The 16,168-nt window shown below is 37.5% G+C and overlaps 1 protein-coding gene across 1 annotated transcript in view; it reads left to right on the top strand.

Moving 5' to 3' along the window:
• The window catches only part of LOC127658983 (ceramide kinase-like protein), an 82,132-nt gene that overhangs the window by 60,346 nt on the left and 5,618 nt on the right, over nt 1–16,168 (top strand). The window contains exons 6-10 of the mRNA XM_052148577.1: nt 6,734–6,808; nt 12,518–12,695; nt 13,291–13,347; nt 13,615–13,643; nt 15,173–15,281. Coding sequence (XP_052004537.1) covers nt 6,734–6,808; nt 12,518–12,695; nt 13,291–13,347; nt 13,615–13,643; nt 15,173–15,281 — 448 coding nt within the window. The remainder of the gene's footprint in view (nt 1–6,733; nt 6,809–12,517; nt 12,696–13,290; nt 13,348–13,614; nt 13,644–15,172; nt 15,282–16,168) is intronic.

Raw genomic sequence — 16,168 nt, 5'->3', positions numbered from 1 at the left:
ATACCCCCATTGACAGATTTATTTGGCTGCACTGATAAACAGTCTTGTCCCTACAGTTTCTTGATTCATTTAATTGCTCATCCCAAAATTTTTGGCTTGCTCTGTATGTGAAAATGAACAATGTACAATGTCCGCAGCACTTTGCAGTGCGGTTCCCTCATGCTTAAACATTTTATTTTCACTTTAGTGTAATTCCAAACAAATTGAAACACAAATACAGAGGATACAGTTTGTGCACAGATGATTTTTCCATATGACAAGCAAAACTGCAATAATGTGACCGACAAATTCTCAATCGTCCCCCACGATTTAATTGTCATCCGAAGGCATGAGCATCACAGAGGAGCCATGAAAATTTACTTTGACAGATGTCACCCTGAGAAACAGTTGCCATCCAAATTGGACTATAGTCTGATTTTTAAGTTTCAATGTTTGAGAATGGGCATTTTGTCCTCGCTGATATATTGCAAAGTTCCTACTACCTAAAAATTTTCCTACTGCCTGACAGCTATCTAGGGTTGGAACTGTCTAGGGTGTTTTTGTTTGTTTTTTGTTTTTTTAAATACTAGAACCAAATGGTGTTTTGTCGACTTTAATTTTACTTTCGGTTCTGTTAACGGTTCTTAAAGGTGCAATCTTCCCGTGATGCAGATAGAAGGCTGAACAAAAATACTCTGACAGTGTTTCCTGCATTACCATTCAGTCGCACTGCAACAGCGCTATTAAATCAGCTGCGCAAAATATACAGCATAACTCATTTCCAAATGAATGAGGACACAGCATGAATAGTGTAGTCTGATTCCCGAACAAATTTATCCTTAACGAACCACTCTTATGAACCCACATTGTAAAACATACACGGCTTCCTCCCAAACAAATGATTCTTATCAGACTCTTCTTTTCAGCAAATGAAGAAATAACTGAACTGCAATTCCTTGTCATGTCGGACTCGAAATGATTAAGATAACTGTTATTGTGTTATGTTACATAAGGAATGTAACATAACACAGACTTCAGAAATCAGAGAAATTACTGGATGGAAGACAAATTCTTGCAAAAGTTGACTTTTTAATTATATATATTGTGGCATGGGGGCGTGGTTATGTGTCAATCTGCGGGAGAGGAGAGTGGTAAGGCTCGTCACAATGATATTTAACACCTGTCTCTCGTTATAGTGATGGCGGAGGGAGACTTAAGACCCAGCATCAGAGGGGAGAGACCCGAGAGCACCGCAGCCAGAGTGTGCTAGTCTTTGTTGTATTGATGGGTTACGACGTATTTGTATAACAATTGCATTTCTTATTTCTTCCTCAAAAGTACTTAGAAATCATTATTGGGACTGGAAACATTAAAATTAATTCTCAACCCTACAGATATCACAGAAATACTGTAGGTGTTCTTAGAAATCACAACTGTGACAACCATAGGCTCAGTAAATAGCAAAAGAAAAAAAAAGTCAGTGGAAATCTGGCCAATCTAATATGCTCACTGCCATTTCGCTAAATCAGGTTTGCTGATGTGTGTTTGGAGGGCAGGCTTTTGGAGATAGGGCATACTGTTGAATTTGCAAAATGGCTGAAATAGCTTAAAGCACCTAGAAGAAGAAAAAAATAACTAAAACCTATTATTGATAATCACAGGATGTCAAAATATAACTGGTAATAAAGTATGATAATGTATAGATGCCTTCTGAATAACCCCAGCAATATTATTGGCTTTTTTCCACCAGTAAAACAATCAGAGGGGTTCTGCCAATTAAAAATCGAACCCTATAGTAAATTATCTTTAGATTCTTGCTGTCGGAATGATTTAGTTTGATTGTGTTCCGAAATTCCTCTAGCGAAAACAAACTGGCAGCTCATGACTGCAGCAAGCGAGTGTATCTTTATCAAATTGATTTAATCACAGTCAGGCCTCTGAATAGCCCGCTAGCTGAGTTAATTGCCTTCAAGAGTGTCTGAAATAGAGCATCCTCCATTTGTCTCTCCTCTGCTGCCTTTCCAAAGGGTTCCTGTTTGGATCAGGGGCCTCGAGCCCTGTGTAATTTGGTGAGCCCACTCAGGACTCACCAAAGCACAGATTTTGCAGAAGTGTGGCAGAACTGACCCCTCTGCACTGCCAAGCTTAGGGGGAAAAGGGTTGGGTGAGCAGAGTAGATGGGTACAGCAGTGGGAAGTGGGAACGGGCCCTACTTTTTCGGCCAAGAGATTGACCTTCAGTTGTCATTTCAGGCACAACAAAATGGAGTGCTGTTGTTAGGAGCAATGGAAGCCCTCCAACTCTGCACCTGCTGCAAACTGACCGTACCGAGGTCACGCTTTCTCTTCATTAGTGACGATTCTCCAGAGAGTATTCGTAAACAGTTTCCTGTCACAAATGCCCCTCCTCTGCACAGGTTTGGAAGTGTGACATCAGACCTGGGTCAATCCTTAGGGACGGTGGGAATGGAGTCAAATCACTCCCTTTGTTACAGCTTTACAAAAACACCCATTTACTACATCAACTACAGTGATGTACTGCTGGTAATTACCATGTAGATCAGTGGATCCCAAACCAGTCCTGGAGGTCCCACAACACCCTTTTCTGACACACCCAAATTAAAGGGTTAGTTCACACAAAAATCTAAGGTCCCATTCACTCGCATTATAAAGCTTGGAAGAGCCAAGATTATTTTCAATATAACCCCGATTGTGTTTGGCTGAAAGAAGAAAGTCATATACACCTACAGTAGGATGGCTTGAGGGTGAGTAAATTATGGGATAATTTTCATTTTTGGGTCAACTAACCCTTTAGTCTCCACTAACGAGCTGATGAGTTATATCAGGTGAGTTTGATTAAGGAGACATCCAAAATGTCTATTGTTGAGGGGCCTCCAGGAACAGGTTTGAGAACCACTGATGTAGCTGTCAATAACATATACATGGAATTCCCTCATATAACATTGATGTGTAATTAGCTTATTTGGGAAAAAAAGTTTCTTTAATGCTTTTATTCGTCATTCTTTTACGATTCTGTCTGTCAATATTTGTAACAGTCATGCTTTGCTCTAAATTATACGATGAACAAACATTTAATGTTTTCTTCCCCAAACATAGCCTTCTCTATAGGTAAAGCCATAATTACGAACCGTGTTTCAAATATATTATTTACATGATGCATGATAAACATGCACAAATGCACCACCCTGACCAATTAAAGGCTTTCATACTATATACTCCTCGGTATGTATAGCATATAAATCGCAGGCTTCTAATTAATTTGCCTGCTTTTAAGGGTTTCAGGGGGACTGTTAATTTCTTTGATATTCCAGGCAAAGAACCAAAATGTTGGTGCAGTTTCCATGAGACTCTTAGATATGCTTGAGTAGCGAGTCATTGCATCACATTCATCTGCGTGGATGAGGGAGACATTAAGTGCCTTATGAATATTCATGCTGTCTGCTTAATTAAGTTAATTGTTCTGCAGAAGTGCCTGCACTTCCAAGGACATTTTTTCTCCCCTCCCCCATCCCTTGCTAATATCTGGGCGCAACCACCATTTGTCAATGGGGTTCTGGAATGGAGATTGGTAATATATGGAACTCGCAATGATGCTGGCACAAGCTGTTTCTCTGAGCCTTGCGGGAGAGGCAGATGCACGCTTGAAATACAGTGTTACCGCATGGCGCCAGTGATACAAACACCACTGAAAAACAAAAGATATGGTAATTTCAGCATTCAGATAATGAGTTTTTAATATCACACTCGCTGATACTGTTAAGCAACCACACTCATTATGATATATCTTTTATTTGGCAGTAGACCAAGCATTCTCTGTTTTACAGCTTATCTCAAACCTATTACTTCCACCAAAATTTTGCTCTGTAGGACTTGCTGCTGTTTATGACCAGGAGTGATATCGGCTCACTTCCTTAGTGAGCTGCCTACGTAGCCTACCATGAGAAGGTAACCCCCCACCATGATCAATTTTTTTTATTTATACCATGATCAATGGAAGCATGTAAATGCTTCATGCTGCAACCCCCCTCCTCCCAATCATAGGTATATAACAGCCGTCAGTTGCAACAAACACTTTAAGTTAAATAAAATCCTTAATAAAAGCCTTACAATTATAACTAAGGGTTTTCTTAAATTAGGAGGTTTGTTGCAACTGGGCCCAAATCCTGGCTTTTGAGTTAAAATCATCACATAACATATGGAAACCCCAAGAGAGGCCAGGAAGCAGCATGGATGTGTGTGCATGAGGGAGGGCTACATTACCAGTAAGCTGGTAGGTGGGAAGTGGCATATTTACTTGCAGCCAAATTCAGTTGGAGTGTGCTTGTGACTGTAGTCCTGGCTGCAGCCTCCATGTGTCATCATCAGAAAGGGTGGAGGGGTTTGATGCAACACCTCCGTCCTGTTCTCATTTACAGACATTTGCTTTCATACCCTGTTGATCTGAGCAAACAAAATGGCCAGATAACTGCATGAAAGGAAATGCCTGCTCACTTGACAAGGACACGCTGTTTGTCTCTGCTATTAATCAGTACAAGTACACACACCTGTTTTTCCCTTGCAAGCTGCCAGCAAGGTAAACCACCTTAATTAGCACAAGGCGATATTAACTTAAATCAATGCCCATTAACAGAGTCCTCATCCTGTAATGATTAACTCTAGCTCACCCATCAGATGGGCTAAGCTGCTGCTGTTTTTAAAACAATGCTGTGTCCCAAAATAGATCCTAAATAGAATTCAAGAATGTATCCATCCTAAGTTATAGTGCATTGAAACTATCTAACAATATAATGACCACTGCCACCCCAAAATGCAAAGCAGAAAATAAGAAACTATTTTTTGCATAAAGGAAAATGAAGCCTGTTTTAAAGACCATTACGATTTTTTTGCATTGCAACATTTTCGCCCTTAATTTTTTTGAAACTGAATGGAAAGGTTCCCATTCTGTAGCCCATAGCAGGTGCTAAAGAACACTGACATGCAAAGGAGAGAGTCTACTATAATGAAGCAAAGCATTTTTTTTTTTTCACGTTTCTGTTGCTATTCTTAATGGAATCTCATCAGTCACTGTGAGTAAACAGTGTCTGTAGAGGGATAAACACTATAGCAAACATCATGAGACCATATGCCACAGCATTCAGATGCTCTGATAGCATCAGAGTGTGTCTAATGAGAAAAGGCTTTATCAAAAAATCAACCGCATAGATAGCAGAATGTATCCAAATTAAATGGCTGCTTGCTTATGTAATATATAAGTCCATTTAAATGAATAGTTCACCCAAATGCCATCATTTACTCGCCTCTGTTTCATTCCAAACCTCTATGCTGTTATTTTTTTGGGTGGAACATGAAAGAAAGGATCTTTATGCAACTTTTTTTTTTTTTCTGTTAATAGTTGACCACAGCTGTCAAAATCCAAAAAGGACAACAAAAAACAAACAAACAAACAAAACAAAACAACAAGAACAAGAACACCATACTGTAAATAAACCATTAAAGTAGTTGCATATACATGCCCAACTTCAAACTGTCAAATAGGCTGGCATAGGGTTCAGTGTTGATTTAGGTTTAGGCCCTCTTCAGCCTGCTAGACACAAATTGGGACACCTTTCTGCAATGGGTGATGTGGTCCATACGATTTATGTGCAATATTCCAAGTCTTAGTTCATTCTTTACATGCAAATTCACTGATTTCAACACGAGAACAATGTCATTTTAGGATCAATATGCACGCTTACGGCAATTATGCTTAAGCCGACAACATATCTGGTCATGTAAAGGCTATAAACAGGTTTCCTTTATCAGGAAAATAAATAGTGTAAGCAAAAAAATTATATATTTTTGCCTATTACCTTGATTTTGCATTGCATGTAGGATTGGGTAAAATTATAAATTATCCAATGCATAACAATTACAATCTTCGTTTGAATGATCTTTATATTGATTCTTAAATCCCGAGATAGTTTGCCACATTTCTACATGGCAAACCTCTATAATGCAAGCAAATAATTCGCAAATGTGATCAACTTTAATGCTATGTGACAAAGAATGTCTGTGGTTAGCCACTGCTTGGTAAATTTTCTGATTTTCGAGTTTGTTTAACTCGTTCTGTGCGTTCAAAGACGAGATCCACGCAATCCATATGTCATTGAATAATGTCTCTTTCAATACCTTTTCTGTTCTTTACAGTAAGTTGTTTTTGTTGATCAAAAACAACAAAAAAGAAACATTGATTCTAATCACACATGAATGTGCTAAATAAACCATGCATGTCCACTCTCGTTATATGTGCTCACTGGCTGATGCCAGTAGTCTTAAAGAGACAGTACTGACTTAGTGCTCTACATTTCATTGTATATACTTGTGAATAGTACAAATTGTTTAAGTAATCAATAAACATGTAACAAAAATATATATATACACAACATAATCTATGCAATTTCAAGACATTTATTGATGGAATATACTAAATTTACACATTTTAAAAAGCTAAAATGTGACCAATAGGAAGAAAAACTAATGATAAAATATAATTTGTAAAATTAATATTTTCAAATTGTATCTTGAAGAGTTACAAATTAACAGAAATAAACCCATATGAATCAATTTCTAATAGAAATCGTATCAAGAGCATGTGAATTGAAGTGGAATTGAAATTTAAATGAGATTTCACAGCTTCTGTGGAAGGGAATAATTATTTAATGTTAAATAAGATGTGTTTTATTATTCCTCCGTAGGTTCTACTGATGTGGTGGCATGCTCAGTGCATGGAAAGAGACACGCAGTGACTGCAGCCATGCACATTATCATGGGTATGTCTTTAATATCTGTTTCTCACACACACACATCTTCCTTCATGCATGAGCTTATAGCCTTACAGCTGCCTCTCCACTAACAGTATGGCATTGAGGAACCATGGGACTTAATGGAGCAAAAATATCCATGATAATAATATGTAAATGGGATTCGTATTTACTTTGTTAACTCCCCTCAGTTTGGTGTGTGCAGAGGCAATGGTTTAAATTTTACCCTTTGGAAGTCTATCTCTCTCTCGCGTACATCCCAATGGCAGAGTGTATGGTGGGTCGCTAAATTCTGCTGGTTAATTAGAGTGCACAGGCTGTTGTTATGGGGGCTGAGAGTAGACAAGCCCCCCATGTGGGCTTTTCCTCTCTAGCTTCAAAGATCCCGGTTAACAGGTCCCATGGAACGAGAGACAGTCCCAGGAGAGAGGGAGATATGTCTGTCGTCAATCACCCATACAGTGCCGCCATGAACGTGAGGCTTTGACATAGCCGTGGGCAGTCGTTGGAAGTGTTACTTTGGCTGGCAGTGTGTTCACTTTGGCTTTAATATTGCATGTTCCTATCTGCCATTGGGCTATCTTTCTGTCTGTGATGGGTTTTTGAAGTTAGCACCAATATGTCTGGGCCATTGTGTCGACTGTGCTAGCTCTCTTGGGCTTATCTTAACAGACAAGCGGATTTGGCTTGTGTCAGGGGATTACACGCACAAGCTAAGCTTGCATCTACCAGAAAAAGAATATGTCATACTGGCAGAAAGTTTATTTGCAGCGTAATTACGCTTAAGATGAACACAATCAGAACTGCACAATAGAATTACCTAATCAGTTGTGTGAGGTACCGGTAATGAGATTCTTTGTTAAGTAATGCAATGTTTCATTGTTCTGTGTGGATTACTGATAAATAATTATCTTGTCAAATTTTGTTTTCATCACAGGCATTAACCTGAGTTTATTGTAAGGTTAAAACAGGGCTTAATTTGTGCTGAAACAAACCAGATTTGGATCTGACACCTGTTTCAGTAGAGTTGCCACCTTATACACCGCAGAAACAAATTTATGCTATGGCCTGTATATGTTTCATGAAAAATCAAGTATAACAATATTAGGATGTTTCATGTTCTAGGGGTTGATTTTTGTTAAAACTAAAAGATTTCAAGTTTTTTCTTTTTGTATGTGAAGCTCAAATTTAACTTTTGACTTGGAAGACTCATACTGTAGTTGTCTCTACATATTAAGCTTGGATAGGAGAAAGTATTTTACATTTGAAAAAATTAAACATCACCCACACATTAATTTATGTTCCCACCTGATCCATCACCAGTTCTTGTACCAGGACATCATAATGTACAAATTAAGCATTGAAGGGTTAAAATGACAAAACTGGAAGGCTGCAGATTATTGTCTCAAATCTGATGACTGCCCCTTGGAACTGGTGCACTGAATCACTGCAGCCCATTTTTGTTCTCACTTGGCTGCAGACTCGTATGATTAACCTGAAACTGACCTCCACTTGTGAGAGAACGTGGCTCAACATTAAGTCTTAAGAACTGAGCCATATGGTAGTGTAACTCATAGCTTTTGTCTAAAAAGAGGTGTGAGTTTCAAGACGAGTGTTGAATTTCTTTTGTTCGCCGAGATTGGCACCGTCTCTGAGCACTGCGGTACGGTCACTATCTCAGCAGGAACGTTGAGAAAAATCCTTGTACTGCCATGATTAATTGCTCCATCAAAACATTGTGGCTCTCTGTACGAACAGCTGAGCTAAGTTTAGGCATTTGCTCAACAAAAGACAGCTTTTCCTTAGAAGACATTCCAACACGCAAAGAAGTCACGTTAGTCATCTTACGCTAAGCGAACTGAATAAAAACCTCAAGCAATGTTTTACCCTATCTTTTCTTCTTAAAATGTCTGGCTTTTGTCACTGCAAGGCAAAACAGAAACATCAATGGTGCATAAGACACCTGACATGAATGGGAGCATAATGCCTATTTAGGAGGGCCAATATAGGGCTTGTTCATTTCTAATTAAGAAAAATTTACGCATGTGAATAAGGCCAACTGGCGGGATTTGGAAGTATCCAATGAATAATTCATGAGCAGGGAGAGCGTATGCATGAGGAGATAGAAGGAGGTCAGGAATGTGGTGGGCTATAGGGACTGGACCCAGCAATGGACCTCCAGATCCACAGTCATTCTGTACATATGCTGACACATATATATATATATATTGAATTAGCTCAAGAGATGTGACACTTGTGACACTTGATAAATAACTCAATTGTTTCTTATGGACTAGAATTACATTTGTTGTAGATTATATAATGTACATTTACACATTTATGTTCTCAAGTGATGTACATTGCAGTGCACAAAGCCATTTTGTAAAGGGACTAACATTCCAGCATCTATTCAATACATTAATTTTAATGATTGAGGACTATATGAGTGTGCAAAGTGCAGCGCTACGCACTACGACCGTACACAACGTCATATCCAATTTTTGTGCCAGCGCAAATCACAAATGGGGGTGGGTGTGAATGTTTGCGCTATTGTGGGTGGATGTGCACAAACTGTGGGTGTATTGCATGTAAATGAAGTGGCACAAAGCGCAATTTGCTATTTTCCTGAGAAATAGGTCATTATGCTTAGACGTTCCAATAACACATCTTAACTCAGCACAAAGTTCAAAATCAGTTCCTGCATTTGCAGTTTGGAGATTCCATCAGCAAGTGGTACTTAAGTTCATGTCCAAATTCTGAAAGTACAGAACATCAAATAATGTCCTTGACAATCGCAATTTTTTCCAGGGGTAATCACTTGAGATTTGTATTCAGATACAAAGATTAAGATTTCAATTATTTTTATTATTATGTTTATATGTATTATTATTACTGTATATTTACAATTGTATTTATGATTTAATTAGTAGCCTACTAGTAATTTTCCACCTGTTGTTGAGATACATTTTTAAGGGGCCAGTGGAAGAAGGAGAGACTAAATTGTTTGGATTGGATGATTTTTGTACCACTTTGTTATTTTAGTGCATGCCAATACGATCACTGTTAATACTAGCCGTAATTTTGTCAAGTAGATAAAATTATTAATAATAATACTTATATTCTCTATATTTAACTAGAAATGATGACATTAGGAAAATGAAAATTGATTAACCCAAGAAAGCATATGTGGGGCAAAAATTTGCATCTATTTTATGACATAATTTTTTACAGAAAGGGGTCTTTTGATCTGCCACTGCACATATTAACTAATTTAACTCAATTACGGTCTCTTCCATCATGTGAAATTACTTTTTTAAAATAATATTTTATACTTTTATAAATTGTAAAGGAATTTGCATCACTACCACTAAAATATATTACACCTATTTCAGCTACAGTCACCATGAAGCAGCCTGAGGTTATATGCCTAGTTCACAGCAATTGGATATTGGTCATAGCTCCTCAACCACTTCTTATTGTATTTCATCAAGTACAAATACTTCATTACTGTACTTAAGTACAGTTTTTGAATATTTGTTCTTTACTTGAGTATAAATATTTATTTGGAATTCTACTTTTACTTCTCAACATTTTGAAGAGATAATTTATACTTTTCTCCAGACCCTTTTGTTACATTTGCGACATAACACAAAAAAAAAAAAAAAGAAAAAAAGAGCTGTACCTGCAAAAATGCATGCAGATCTGCGATAGTGATGTGTGATTTGTTGAAAGAATCATTTGAGTCAAAATTTTTTAATTTGATTCTTTTGAACTGAACATAAAGATTCAAAACACGGTCTGAATGATTCGTTTTGCAAATCAAGTATCTGAATCAAAATCACAAGCGAAGCACGCACGGCACTACGTGTTCCCTCCTCTGGGGACGACAAGGAACTTCTCGTGTAAGTTTAAATTTGTTTTTTGACTAATTAATTTGGCAAGTTTAGGCTTAAACATTATGAAAGCTGTGAAATTAATTTATGTGCAATCAGTCTCCCACCTTTCCAGGAGACCTGTTCATATAAAAGTAAATCACATGCATTCACATTTTTTGCCAGGTTGTTACTATGCTGTTGCCAGGGTGTTCTAGGTGGTTGTCCGGTTGTTGCTATGCTGTTGTTAAGTTGTTTTAACTCTGTTTTTAGCACATTGCTATGCAGTTGCCAGGGTGTTCTGGGTGGTTGCTTATTGGCCCAAATGAAAAGAGCCCCCACAAGTCTCTGTTCTGGTTACTAATATGACTCAATTCTCCAATATTTATGGGCTGTGGTGTTCATTTACACTCATCCCATAAATATGATTATTCTGATGTGACTTGAATGTGCCATTAAAGCGATGGTTCGTTTAAAAATTTAAATTCTCTCATAATTTTCTCACCCTTATTTGATCCTAGATGTGTGACTTTTATTTTTTTTCTGCAGAACACAAACAAAAAAGATTTTCAGAAGAATATTGCTGTTATGTAGGTCAATTCAATTTAAGTGAATAGTGGCCAGATCTTTAAAGCTCAAAAAAGCACATAAATGCAGCATAAGAGTAAAATATAGCATTCTCCTTGGCGATCAGGATTTCAAGCTCGATTACACTCCCTATAGCGCCACCTAGGGCTCTGTGCATGAATAGAGCACTAGAAAGTGAAATCGAGCTTGAAATCATGATTGTACCTAGAGATTGCAATGCAAGATATACAGTGAAAATGAGTAACAATTTGGTTTATCACCCAAAACCTACTGAATCACTTCAGAGGACATGGATTAACACAGTGGTTAACACTGCAGCAGTATGGATAGCTTTATGCTCCCTAAATGTGCTTTTTGTTGCTTGAAATGTCTGGCCACCATTCACTTGCATTGAACTGACCAATAGAGCTGAAATATTCTTCTAAAAATATTTGTTGTGTTCTGCAGATGAAAGAAAGTCATACACATCTGGGATGGCATGAGGGTGAGTAAATGATGAGCACCACTAATCAAATAAGTTGCCTTGAGTTTAATGAACTGATCCGTAATTTATGCAATTTTTTGTACTTTTTATACTTAAGTAAATTTAAAATCAGTTAATTTAATACTTTTACTTAAGTCGTTTTCTCATGAGCTACTTTAAATTTTACTTCAGTCAATTTCCAGGAAGGTATCTTTACTTTTACTCAAGTATGACAAATGGATACTTTATACAACACTTATTTCAACCTGCTATTTTGATTTTTTCAGTATGCCTCACCAACAAAAAGTATATCTAAATAGAGTACTATAGAAATATAGCGTCATATGGAAAAATAAATTACATAATGTTGATTGTTAATCAGAAGGTCGCTGGTTCGATCCCCACAGCCACCACCATTGTGTCCTTGAGCAAGGCTCTTAACTCCAGGTTGCTCCGGGGGGATTGTCCCTGTAATAAGTGCACTGTAAGTGGCTTTGGATAAAAGCATCTGCCAAATGCATAAATGTAAATGTAAATTATGGGATTGACTTAACAATGCTGCCTACCTTTTAAAACAGCCTTCACATTGGTAGCACGCCTATGATGCCTTAATTGGCAGCTCACTAGGTTTTGCAACAAACTGAAAATCCTGTGACTAACTGCCCATTGCATTTATCTCTTGTGAAGTGGGTCAGTTTTGTTATTAGTGCTCTTTTTAGGGCACAGTCATGTTTCACCTGGTATCTACAGTATGTTTACTAACAGTAAATTTTACAGTTATTTTTCTTGTTCTAGGGCATCATCAGCCTGTGGATATGTGCAGTTTTAGCTCTATGGGTCGACTGGTGAAGTTCGGTTTCTCTGCCATGTTTGGTTTTGGTGGGCGGATGCTTGCACTGGCAGAGAGACACCGCTGGATGCCACCCAGCCAGCGCCGCGAGTTCGCTCTCATTAAAACACTGGCAAACCTCAAGTGAGCCATCTCTATCTTTCTCAGTTGTGTTGTCATCTGTAGCTCTCACTCATCTGGTAGTCTTCAAGAAACTGGCTTGTGCTCTATCAAATATGGGAACAGTCTCACACCAGCCTGGCATAGCATACAGGGGAACTCTGTCTTAGAAGTAACCCATAGGAGAGACAAATCACAAATGAGATCTCTTTAATGCCTCAATTGTTTCCTAGACAGCAATAAAAGTAAATGGAGAACAAACTGAACCTTCCATCTGCTGCTTATAGGGTTTCGGGATTGCCACAATTTCTAAAACAATATTAAGAAATGCCAAGATATTTTGCAATAAAAAGACAGAGATTTCAATACAAAATCTAATTTCTCATCAAATTCTTCAAAGATCAAATTATCCGAGCTATGCTACCCAAATTAATTTTCGAGCTCTATACTCTTACTGTATGTTAACAATTGTCTGATTTATTGCTTTTTGAGCTATTGTCACATGAGCTAGGAAAGAGCATCCTCTGAGAACTAACATCCAATAAAATCTGACACTCTATCTAACATGTTTGTTCTTTCTTCCTGTAACCCTCCCAACCAACCAATGGTGCCTGCAAAGACCTGAAGACTGTGAACTGTCCTTCATAACCAGCAGAGGAACCGAGGAACAGACAAAGTGAGTTCAAGCACATTTTTTAAGGTTTTCTCTCCCCTCATCAACATCCAAATTCCAGTGTACTTATTTCAATATTATCTTAAATAAACCATCCCTGCTTAATTGGCCATTGGAAAGAAATAAAAATGCTGGAAATGCTGAAGGTCACCCAGCTAATGCTAATATGGCAGGCTGCCTCACACTGTGAGAAGCCCATATAACTACATTATTACTCAAATGACAATAATGGTTTTGCACTGCTAAAACACATCTCTTTCTTTTACGCAGAGCTGAACCAAATGGAGATGGAGACATTTGTGAGTACAGCTAAATTATACGCCACAGATGTTTATCTGCATTCACAATAAAGAATAAGCCATTTCAATACTGTAAAACTTACTTTCATATACAGAACACTAAAAGGCAGTTTAAATAAATATCCTGGTCTGCCCTGTTGATGGAGTCGACTCTAAAGATGTAAAAAGGAACCAAAAGTGTCATAAAGTAGTCCAATGCAACTCCTGAGTCATATTCCAAGACTTTCTAGTCTAAATATTTGAGGGTTTTTTTCACCTAAACCGATTGTATACCTTCAGAAGACTTGAAATATTATACTTTTGAGTCCTTATTTTTTACCTTAAAAGGGGTCATGACATGCCTTGATTTATATTTTTATGTTCTCAACTCATGGCAGAACTGATAAGGGAAAGAAGTCATTGATGTGTTGTTGTGGAGGCGGTTAGATGCAAATGTCTACCACTGGATGACTTACAATGTGGAGGAAGTAGAGAATGTGTCTTTTGGCAGCTTGGTTTCAACAAATGCTCTTTTTGCAGTGAGGAAGTTAATTTTAATTCTGAAACTTACAGCATGTTTTTATCGTACAATGAAATCTTACATGTCACAAGATCAAGGAAAATTGTATTCCTCATGTCATGACACCTTTAAACTAGTATGTATCAAAGCCATATCTGGATTCGGTAGGCAGGGCTTAAACTATGAGTGTGTCAAAAACTAAATGAAACCCTAATTTTTAAATGTTACTCTACTAAATGTATAGTTTCTATAATTAACTTGTGTCTTGTCTATGCCTATTCATAATAATATTCTAATAATAACTATAATAATATGTTTTAATATATTATTAAGCATTTGAGTTATTATTTCATAATTTTTATTAACAGATGAAGCTGAATATATAGAATATTCTTTAACTGTGGAAAATGTTGTTAACTGTGGTTTCTCCTGGTAGCCTATCTCTGATGTTAAAATCTGCTGAAACAGAATTTTCGTTTATATCTGTGCATACATAATCTTATTCTGGAGGCACAAGGTGTTAAGCAGTTGTGAAATGTAAAGCACACATTTTGCAGTGAATATTAAATACAGTACAAATACAAACATTAAAAAAAAATGAATAAATCAATATTGCCTAACAACAGGTGAAAATCATGTAAGTCTATCAGGAAGAGCATACCAACCAAACATAGGATGATGGCAAATAAAGCATGAGAAAATATTAAAATAGAATTAGGTGGCTATAAACGAAGAGGCATTCAAGATCTCTTCATATGGTTTTTAAACATTTCTTGTTGCTTTATACTCTAAGAGACATAATTTATGAGACTAAGTAATTCTGTATGTGAAAATTTTAGTACAAAGATGGACCTGTTATAACAAAGACAGACATTGCATAATAAATGCGAATTGTCTGTGTAATCTAAAAGCAATGCAGCCGACACTTCACACCACAGAGTTCAATGCATTGGGTAATGGTGGTGCAAGTCATCTGGAAAGGCTTTTAGAGTTAAGGACATTCAAGTGTATCTGTGCATACATCCCTTAGGTGTGGATGACTCCTGGCAGACCAGACAAGGTCTCTACCTGAATGTCAGCATCATGGCTATTCCTTGCCTGTGCTCCATGGCCCCGAGAGGCCTGGCTCCAAACACCAGGTCAGAACTACAGATGTCAACTCCTTTCGTACAACCTTCATTTTACCACTCAATCAGGGCTTAACTTTTTGTATAAACAAGCCAGATACAGCAACTAGTTTAGACCACACCTCATAGGCCTCATAGGCAAGAAATGCTATGACCTGTGCATTTGTTTAATAAAATAATAATATAATAATAATAATGTTTTAACAAGAATGTAACCATATATTCAGGATTATGGTGACCAAATGTAATAATTGTATAATCAGTGACTGACTGATGCCATGTCTTATGGCACATACTGTACACAAGAACGCAAACTGTTAGTGTTTGTAACATTTCCTAAATTAAAATGTATTGGTAACTATTCCTTGCTAGAAAAATAATGCAATTTACACATTTATTGGCCCTATTGCATGTGTAGTAATGCTATTTTACTAGCGAGCTTCACAACACTACAAAAGTAAATCACCCCCACCAAAACCAATTAAGTCAGGCTGTATAGACCACTTTGATGATTTTAATAGCAGTGTTGCAGCTTTGTTGCACCATGCCCCCCCCCCCATCACTAGTCCTTGTTTTGGGACCTTACAATTTACAAATTAAGTACTGCCCTCAATCCTTGAGCCTACATGTAGACTACATGCCCTAAAAGCAAGTAAAATGGGCTCAGTAGCTGATGTCAAAAATAGACTGTAAACCATCAGACCAGGTTAGTGTGTCAGCAACACGCAAGGCCACCTGAGTCTCCTGAACATTTTCTGGTGTGTGTCGGAGACGTTTAATGCGTGAAGTTGGGTAGAGTAGGCCGATGTAATCCTGAAGATTGGAATCAGTGGCTGGATCAGACTCCTAAGGTCAAAGCCACCTAACAGGACTAATCAGCACATAATTATTCTGTTTAA

The sequence above is a fragment of the Xyrauchen texanus genome, chromosome 18 (assembly GCF_025860055.1).
Source record: "Xyrauchen texanus isolate HMW12.3.18 chromosome 18, RBS_HiC_50CHRs, whole genome shotgun sequence".
Lineage (NCBI taxonomy): Eukaryota > Metazoa > Chordata > Actinopteri > Cypriniformes > Catostomidae > Xyrauchen > Xyrauchen texanus.
Note: the sequence above shows the minus strand (reverse complement) of the source record. Positions and strands in the feature narration are given on the sequence as shown.